This window comes from Sander lucioperca, chromosome 13, assembly GCF_008315115.2.
Source record: "Sander lucioperca isolate FBNREF2018 chromosome 13, SLUC_FBN_1.2, whole genome shotgun sequence".
NCBI lineage: Eukaryota > Metazoa > Chordata > Actinopteri > Perciformes > Percidae > Sander > Sander lucioperca.
In genome coordinates, this window is record NC_050185.1 from 4511040 (window position 1) to 4521789 (window position 10750).

The window sequence follows — 10750 nt, forward strand, 5'->3', positions numbered from 1 at the left end:
ATCCATGAAATAACTGGCCTTTAAAAATAAAAATCTGCCTGCCTCTATGGGAATTTAACATAGGGGTGTGTATACTTATGCCCCCTGTATTTTAAGGAAGAAGATTTATTTCTTTACGATACATTATTCATTCACATTTATTCAATAAAGGTTGGATTTTTCCTCATTTTTTTTAAATAAGGCATTAAGATCAATTTCCAATTTCCAAGTTTTTTATTCCTCTTTTTAGTCAACTTTAGCATGGGTTCATAAACTTATAAGCACCACTGTATATTCACAAGCAGTTTTTTATACAGTGTATGTTTCCGGTGCACTTTCGCAATTATAACTTATAACTTATCTTACAGCTGTTTTCTCTTAATATTGTTCTTTTAGGAGCAATCAGACTTTATATTTTATTTATTTATTTATATATATATATATATAGCTTTATATTTTCATTGTATCTTCTTAACTGTATTTCTTCTTATATTTTTTGTAGAACTGACTCTAAGAGCAAAGCACAAAAATTCCAATGTACTTGTGCGGCCCTGTACCTGTGCAAATGGAAATAAACATCTATTCCATTCTATTCCCTGCCATAAACACCCCACGTTCTCCTCGTTCTCAGACCCTACAGCCCGCCGCACAGCCAAAGCCGGCCCAGCCGCTCGCAACCGCTACGCCAGCCAGTGGACCCTGAACCGCCCACACCCCCCTGTCTCCTCCCACACTCTCAGCACTGACTGGAGGCTGCCCACCCCCAGAGTTGCAGGCTCTGTCGACAAGGAAAGTGACAGCTACAGCGTCAGCCCATCTCAGGACACAGGTAAGCAACATATGTGGACACAGATGCTTTAAATCGCCCAAAGCTTCAACAGTGTAACAGTACCCTTCATCTCTAACAACAAATCAGTTTCAGCTGTCTGACATTTAACAAAAGCTGTGTTCTAAACTGTTTCCTCATTCACTCACTCACTATTCCCTATATGGGGTTTATTAAATAGTGAACTATATAGGGAATGACCAAATGAGATTTTGGACACTACACTGACATTTTCGTGAGTCCTTCTGCTTCTTCTTCTCCTCCTCCGGGAAAACACTACCGTGTTGCATTGTGGTATACAGGAGTAAAATGTAGGGTACATCCAAGGGGGTAAGCCAGCCTCCACAAAGCGTAGCTCCTATGGAGCCATTTTGTTGCTTACAAGCCATCACCCCCCGTTAGCATCCCATTGACTGCCATTTATTTTGACGTCACTTTGACAGAGAATAACTTTACATCTGAAGCGTTTAAAGACTCTATTTGTCCATTGTTTATTTCTAAAGAAACACAACAATGTATAAAGGGCTCCATTACCTTGTACCTCACGTTATGGCTCCGTAGCAGACGTTTTTTGTAAAAATAGGCTAACGATTGTGTCATAATCACGTGACTTACTGTCGCACAGTAGAGGATTTACCGTATAGTACAGGAGAAGCTTGCAGGCAGGTTTGACTTACATTCGCTGTTTAAGTTTAATTACTAATGTTAACTAGCATTTTAGTTAGCAATAATTAGCCTGTGCCTATGTTATCTCCTTACATATACCTACGCTCTCCGTCTCTGCTAGATTGGGAATGATTGAGATTTCTCTTGGCACAGCTACCAGAAGACTTCCAACTTTCAGACAGGTTGCTCACGTCACATCTACGTCGGCAAGCTCAATATGCAGCTGCGCAGCAACACTTAGCCATCACCGGAAAAGTGCTTCTAATAGCTTTCACTGGTCTCTGTCCAGAGCAACGGGATCTGTTGGTCCATTTATTTTACTGTCTATGGGTACATCGTATGTACGCTCAAATTAGCCGTGCATTGTGGGTATTTTATAGTGGACTATATAGTGAATGAAATTATCCGCTGAGAATTTGAACACCACTACAAAATGTCGAACACACTATATAGGGAACTATTTCCGTGATAGGGGAACGGTTTTGAACACAGCTAAAGTTACACATTAACTCCTGACACTAATCCCTCCACTAACCCCGGCCCATGTCCAGACCGAGCACGGAGCAGCATGGTGTCGACGGAGAGCGCGTCCTCCACCTACGAGGAGCTCGCCAGAGCCTACGAGCACGCCAAGATGGAGGAGCAGCTGCGCCATGCCAAATTCACCATCACGGAGTGCTTCATCTCTGACACTTCCTCTGAGCAGATGACGGCCGGCACCAACGACTACACCGACAGCCTGACCTCCAGCACACCGTCCGAGTCAGGCATCTGCCGCTTCACTGCTTCCCCGCCCAAGCCTCAGGACGTCAGCCGGGTCATGAACATGGCCGTGCCCAAGGCCCACAGACCGGGTGAGGCCACAGAACGGTCTGGGCCTGAACCCCCGACCGCACGCTAATCTTTTATTACAAATGGCCTCATTATGGTGCTGATTACACTAATGCCAAAACTTCAACTTCCTGTTTAACAACCATTAACTGTGACTCTAATGCCGACAGTGAACCCAGTTGGAGTGCCGCAACATGCATTCAAGTTGATGATTGTCTCAGTTAAAATAGGCTTACAGTCTTTAAGAGAGAAGCTGGGGAAGCATTACATCAAAATTCAGTCCAAGTTAAATACGATAAGACATCCGGAAATATTAAATGATTCATATTTCACACCACTAACTAAAGAGTCATGAGTAGTCACTTCAAATCTTGCAAATCTAAGGGAGGAAACCGGCTGCTGTGATGAAACGGAATGAGAAAGTATATTTTGTTTCTTTTACCGACATGTAGTATTGAGCTTTGACACCTAAATGAGCCATACTTCATAGAGATGCTAACAAATCATTTTTGGTACAGCATCGACTGTCCAGATCCAGCATATTCTTGTATAATATGTAGGAAAATGTATTGCACAAATTTGAATTGCAATTCGGACACTAAAAAAACTGAAAAAATGGCTGCACACATAATAGCGCCCTAACACGTGAATAGGGACTCATTCCAGACACAGCCATTGAGTCAGCTCCAAGTGGAATGTTAGCCTGTTTCAGCGACTTGATTTAACTGCTGTTTGATGCTATTTGAAAATGTTACATTTAAGATTGAAAAAAATGAAAATGACGTAACGTATGGAAAGAACTGACTACATGTTTCATTGAAAAATAACACTTTAATTTGATAACTTACTTAGAGTGCTCATATTCTGCTTTTTGGCTTTTCCCCTTTCCTTTATTGTGTTATATATCTTTTTTGTGCACGTTATAGGTTTACAAAGTGAAAAATTATGGACCTGACAATGAGTATAATATGAGCACTTTAAATGATACAGTAGATCATCTAGAGAGCCTATATTCATGAAGATTTTCAAGTTTAGCTATTTTCAACAGTGCATCTGTCCAGTCTTGAATGTGTGAATCACTGCTGTCTCTCCATTTACAAAAGAAAATCAGCTTTTTGGCAACAGCAAAAGCCACAGATATCCACTTATCATGATGATTGATTACGCGATCTTGATAGAACCCCTAGGGTCGGGTTAAATACAAACTTTTGTCACATCACAAATTTTCTGGAAAAACTTCAGCCCATACATTTAACCCTTGTAAGGTGTTCATATTTTTGTTACACAGCCAATGTTCCACCACATTATTAGGCTTTTAAATCAATACAGCCATAACAATGTATGTAAAAATACTTAACAGATGTTTACTTTAGCTCAATTACCAATGATATATACATCATTTATGGTTCATATTTGCCATTTACCCCTGTGAGATCACATTTATGATCAGTTTAGGTTTTTGTGAGAAAACGAGGAAATTCAATTATAAAAAAGGTAAAAAAAAATAGAAACAAGATTTTTGATCATTATTGGTGCTTATTTCTTCGAACGTAATCAGAACAGGTGAGCGTGCTTGAAATGTAACTGTAAATGTAACAATCAACTTTGTGTGGGAATAGCAGGTGCAGAAAGACACCTACAATTAAATACATTCGGGTCCAGTAGACCCGAACACCTCATATGTAATAGTTATGTGTAGGGGGGGGTGTGCAGTCATTGAAAATAAGTTATTTTTTATGTTCTTCCCAGAAAATGAGCCAAGGCCAATGAGTTTGAATAGCATCATTTTTCTTTTAGCAAACATTGAAAATGGGTCCCACAGACCCGAACACCACACAAGGGTTAAGATTGACGTTAATAAATAAAATATATGGGAGAGTTGAGGTGATGTCGGGCAGGAATGTGCGCATGTGTTTTCTCCTGAACCTAACTGTGATCTGTGTGTGTTGTCCTGCAGGGGGCGAGTTGGTTCACCTTCCTCCATACCTGCGCATGGACTTCCTGTTAAACCGAGGCATGTCCTGCTCGGGCTCATCCAGGGGGACAGCTAGTGGGGAGAGAGCGGCCATGGGTCAGGCCTGTCTGGAGCCCCAGAAGAGTCGCTCGCTGAAGCGGCCCTCTCGCATGGCGCCCCCAACGCCCACAGAGGCCCCTCAGGCCAGCAGGGACCCAGTGGCCCAGTGGCAGCCTGGCTCCGCAGCCACGCTCCCCCACAGAGAGGGCTCGGAGCTGGCCCAGGCCGCCAAGCTCAGCACCTCCCAGGAGTCCCTGCTGGACTCGCGAGGACACCTCAAACAGAGCAGCAACCCCTACGCAAAGTCCTACACGCTGGTATAACAGCAGGGGCACCTGGGGCGGGACTAGAACTCACTCTAACACTGGACTTACCACTCAAGTGCAGTAAACTGACTTTCACCACGTAGTTCTGTATATACAGCCCCCACCTCTCCAAGGGCGGGGTCACTTTTACTAATCTCCTTTAATTTATTTTAGAGCTTTCTTTTATCTCTTCTTTGTATTTCTTTTCTTTTCGTTTTGTTTCACTTGAGAAAAAGATTCACTCATCGGAAACGACTCCAGCCGGAGTTTTTGCCAAACTAATTGAGTAACGAGGGAGCATTATTTATTCTTGATTATTGTTAACTCTTTATAATTAATCAGTGATTATTAATTGTTAGTTGTCAGCTATTAATGATCATTAATTATCGAATACCAAATGATCTATTCTCACCACGACATCTTTTTTTTTTTTTTTTTCTGGAGTGGAATATGACGATTTGGAGTCATTTTTTTCCTATGGAATATCCTTCTGAAACACTGAATGAAACTCGGGAGAAATCTTGGAATGAAAGCAATTGACACCAGTCCAAACTTTTCAGCTGCTCTCAAATTGTTACTTTTTTTGAAGAAAAACAAAAAAAATCTATTTCCTATGGATGCATGGGGACTGACCAATTAAAAAGACAATGAGGATTACGATCGCGGCTGGACAGCCCAGTCGAGCATTTTGTCACACTATGAAATGATCCAATGTGAAGATTTATTATTCTTATTACTATAAATATATATATAAAAAGAGAAATCACTTTTATTTGTGGATATTACAGGGAAGAATTGATTTGGTTAATAAAGTCCTTAGTCATGTTTGCACATATCTCGTTTTAATTAGGAAATGGAGTCTCTGTTGATCTTTCTCTGTGTCCCATTCTCTGATGGTGCAATATGAAAAAAGATATGAAAAGTATATGAAAACTATTGCTCTATACTGTACTGTAATGATGAAAAATAACTATGTTGTGAGTATACTTACAGGGCCGGACACAATCCAGCTATGTATTCAGGTGTAGTTTACCACTGCTTGTTTGCCAGGGTGGTAAATGATGTTAGCTAGAATAGGGAGGGTTAAGAGAACTAATGGTTTGCACTTCACAACACCCCAACTCAAGTGTGTCCAGATAGATCCCCTTACTCTCAGTGCACTAGGTAGAGTCTTCAGGGCTCTCACTCTCCTCAGTAGATTTACTGTTGCTGCATTGCAGTGATGCTCCTCTACAGGGAAAACAAAACGTGAGACAATCCAGCAGAATCCCCCCCTTCAAACCAAACCTATAATGTCTATGGGAAATATCTAAAAAAAAAAAAAAAAAAAAAATGTGGATATACGTAAGAATCTGTTTCTTTTTTTTGTTCCTGTCTACCCTGGCTCATTTCTGTTCTTTCTGTTTCTTTGAGTTAGCCTGAAGGGAGAGGAGTTTGATCCAAAATGCTGTGAGGTCATTATGTCGGTTTCTATGATTAGTTCCTATGATTAACTGTCTTCATTATGATTATACATTTTAACGGGAAGAAAAGAAAAAAAAATGTCACTTTTTATTTTTAACATGAGTGTTCACCACGGTGGCACTGGAATAAAGAGAAACTAACACAACGTTCAAATTTGATTAATAAAAAGGCTGTTCCCCAAAGTGTTCTCCACGGGTTTGACATGAGTGACTGATGGTGGTGGGGAGATGAAGCAGACGGACGGACAGCCAGGCCGGGGCTCTGCTCTCTGGCTTTTTGGCTCGTGGAGACCTCGGATCCTCGCCTTATTTTCATTGTGACAGCAGCGAGACGTCCTAAAGGTAGTCAGCAATGTCTCAGCAAAGAGAAATGTTTCATATTGGCCAGTCAGATCATCTTCTGAGTCTGTAGCTTCCATGCCTGCAGGTGGCAGTGTTGTAAAGAGTTATGTTGCTCACTAATCCATGCTCTTCCATTCACTTTCATCCAAAATCTTTAAAAATCTTCATCTTTAAATGAATCAGGCTTTTTAAAGTTAACAAATTCAAAGAAAACACATTTTAGAAACACAACAGGGTGATGCAGTATGCATTTCTGGGACATTTTGTTGTTTGGTGGTGGGGTCCCCCCCCCTTACAAATAATTTTTTTCCCAGTGCATTTCGGGATAAGCTCCAACCGGCTTAACCCAGGAGAAGCAGATCAGGGAAATGAATGAGTAACTGAGCAAGTTTGGACAACACAAGCTGAGAAATCTACCAATAAAGATTCAGAAAACCAAATGCGACGCAGCTAGGGACATGTTGTGAAATATGGAGCTGTGCCCCAAATCCACATTAATTCTAAACGTTTTTTAGTCTGTGTTCACACTGGAAAAGTGACAAAATAATGTATGAATAACAAATAAAAAATACACAGCTATGACATGTCCCAGCTCCACCTGCTGGTCTATAAAAGCTAGCTAGTCTGACATTACATATCCACAAACTGTGACCCCTTCAAACACTTACTCACCTACATTTATGGCAATATCAGTGTTATGTAATTATAAAATGTGCTGAACATTATAGTTTGATAAATCCATCGGTCTCTGAGGGTAAATATCTCCTGTCATAAAGTCTGTGTACATTTCAATGTCACCACTTCTAGAAATGACACCACTAGTTTATCAGGATGAATTCTAAAGCTCACCATAGGTGTATAATGTGCAGTCACAGAGCCGCAGCTTGTCAACAGGCAAGCCAGGCAACCGCTTGGGGCCCCAGGCCGTTAGGGGGCCCCCAATGGCTGACAAACTCTAATCCACAGCAATGTCTCAAAATGTGGCAATCACAGTGAACGCAACCTCCCTCCCCGTTAAACAAACAAATGAGAATTTGCAATGACACCTAAAGGGGCCCCTGTCATTGCCGTCGAAGCATGATAGAATTTTTTCCAATTGAAAGTCAAAGGAAGATGAAGAGGAGTTATCCTTCTCGGAGTGAAAAAAAAGAGAAAAATAAGGATGAGAAGAAAAGTAAGCAAGAAAGTGGTAAGAAGAGCAGATAGTGAAGATTGAGTTGTGTAACTGAAGTCTGAATGTCATTTAACCTTAACTATGGGGGAGACAATTAAATAACTTTGGCTAGCCAGCATTAACGTTAGACTAAAGGTGTTTATTCTTTCATGTTTTTTGTGAGTTAACCTAGCTAGTGGAACTGGAGACTCCAGCCTGGAGTGCGGGTCCGTCTAGCTCCTGTCCCAGGAGAGACTTTCAGGACTGGGTCTCATTTCAATAGAGTGAAACGTGGGAAGGTCTTAAGATCTGGAGGACATCGTGGCAGCATTTGCCGTAGCCAAGGTCCATAAGCAGCATTTGTAGAGTTTAGAACATAATGGTGACAAACTCTGGTTTTGAAGGGCCCCCTAGGAATACTTGCCTAGGGCCACAACAGACCCTATAATCACCACTGTGTAGTCATATCATTTTGAGCATTCTAAAGAACTTCCTTCCTAAACTGGTATATTAATTGATGACTGTCCAACCTGCCACCCTGAGGCTTCTGCCTGCGCCTCACATGTCTTGCCTGTTTGATTGCTTCCATGGTCTTAGATCAGGAGACAGGGGCTTCAGCAGGAGGGTGCATTACTCAGCATGACAACTATGTCTGCCATCCACCTCTGAAGTCAATAACAAATTAAGTGTGGTTACAGATTTACTTTCCGCCACACTTGGTGGTTAATAACTGTAGTCATAAATTATGTTCAGGAACACTGAATTCTTCCCTCCGATCAGCCTGAGAAATATGAAGCTGTCACTGGGGAAATAATTCTTAAAATATAAAGTAATGAACATTGATGTATGTCCCACTGCAGAACTGGTGCAACAGTTTGCAGCTGACAGCTGGCATTGTTTGTGTTTAATTTGTTGGATTCAAAGAGATCTTTTCTCCTCTCAAATCCGTTCATTGTGTGAATTCTGATTCAGCAGCATTCACAGTATTGTTCTCTATCGTATCGAGACTATCTCTCCACCATTACATATTCCACATGTACGAGGATGATCCCCCTGAGGTCAGGTACGTAGATACTTCTTTAAGCCACACTGGCTTGCCCGGCCACGCCCTATAAAGCACCTGTGCTGGCGTGGACTCACTAATAGTTTGATCGGAACCGTCTCAGAGCGGCCTACAGCTGGAGAGATAGTTTCTTCACTCAGAGAACCAAGGTTACAACGTAACCAAGCGTTATCTGATTCTTTGGTCTTTCGACATGCTATAGTATGACGTTTTTTTATCACTTTTTCAACATACTATACTATGACTTTTTAATTACTTTTTTTGACATACTATACTATGACTTTTTATCACTATTTTCGACATCCTATCCTATGACTTTTTTCGACATACGACTTTTTTATCACTTTTTTTCGCCATGTTATACTATGACATTTTTTTTTATCAATTTTCCCAACATACTATACTATAACTTCTTATCATTTTTTTCGACATACTATACTATGAGTTTTTTATTACTTTTTTCGACATACTATACTATGACTTTTTTTTATCAATTTTCCCAACATACTATACTATAACTTCTTATCATTTTTTTTCGACATACTATAGTATGACTTATTTTGACATACAATACTGTGACTTTTTTATCACTTTTTTAGACATACAATACTATGACTTTTCTATCACTTTTTTTTGACATACTATGAATTTTTTATTACTTTTGTTGATATACTGCACTATGGATTTTGTATCACTATTTTTGACATACTATAGTATGACTTTTTCGACATGGTATACTATGATTTTTTTAATCAAGTTTTTCAATATACTATACTATGACTTTTTTCGACATACTATATTATGACTTTTTTATCAATTTTTGGTCATACAGTACATACTATGACTTCTTTCGACATGCTATAGTATGACTTTTTTTATCACTTTTTTGACATACTATAATATGACTTTTTTCGACTTGCTATACTGTGAGATTTTTCGACATAATATACTATGACTTTTTTATTACTTTTTTTCGACATACTACACTATGACTTTTTTATGACTTTTTTTCACATACTATACTATGACTTTTTATCACTATTTTCGACATCCTATCCTATGACTTTTTTCGACATACAGTACTATGACTTTTTTATCACTTTTTTCGCCATGTTATACTATGACATTATTTTTACTTTTTTTGAAATACTGTATTATGAATTTTGTATCACTATTTTCAACATCCTATACTATGACTTCTTTCAACAAACTATACTATGACTTTTTCATCACTTTTTTGACATACTATAAGATGACTTTTTTCGACATGCTATACTATGAGTTTTTTCGACATACTATACTATGACTTTTTCATAATTTTTATCGATATACCATACTATGAATTTTATAACTTTTATCAACATACTATACTATGACTATTTTATCATATTTTTCGACATGCTATACTATGATTTTTAATCACTTTTTTCGACATGCTTTACTATGACTTTTTAATTACGTTTTTCAAGATACTATACTATGACTTTTTTATAATTTTTTTACGACATACTGTACTATGACTTTGTATCACTATTTCAACATGCTATACTGTGAGTTTTTATGATTTTTTTCGACATACTATAGTATTACTTTTTTTGACATGCTATACTATGACTTTTTTATTACTTTATTCGACATACTATACTATGACTTTTTATCACTATTTTCAAAATGCTATACTATGACTTCTTTTGAAATACTAAACTATGACTTTTTCGACATGCTATACTATGAGTTTTTTCGACATACTATACTTTTTTTATCAATTTTCCCAACATACTATACTATAACTTTTTATCATTTTTTTCGACCTACTGTAGTGTGACTTTTTTTGACATACTATACTATGACTTTTTTATCACTTTTTTAGACATACTATACTATGACATTTTTATTACCTTTTTTGATATACTGTACTTTTGTATCACTATTTTCGACATCCTATACTATGCCTTTTTAGCACTTTTTTGACGTACAATACTATGACGTTTTTTATCACTTTTTTCGACATTTTACACTATGACTTCTTTCGACATACTAGACTATGACTGTTTCATCACTTTTTTGACATACTATAGTATGACTTTTTTCGACATGCTATACTATGA

At 38.6% G+C, this 10750-nt stretch overlaps 1 protein-coding gene across 2 annotated transcripts in view; it reads left to right on the forward strand.

The window, feature by feature from the left end:
* LOC116058201 (Down syndrome cell adhesion molecule homolog) overlaps nt 1-6267 on the forward strand; it is a 115021-nt gene extending 108754 nt beyond the window's left edge. For both annotated transcript variants that reach the window (XM_031310927.2, XM_031310928.2), the window contains exons 31-33: nt 611-808; nt 2023-2325; nt 4260-6267. In XM_031310927.2, coding sequence (XP_031166787.1) covers nt 611-808; nt 2023-2325; nt 4260-4639 — 881 coding nt within the window. In that variant the 3' untranslated portion in view covers nt 4640-6267. The remainder of the gene's footprint in view (nt 1-610; nt 809-2022; nt 2326-4259) is intronic.
* Nucleotides 6268-10750: the final 4483 nt, after the last annotated feature.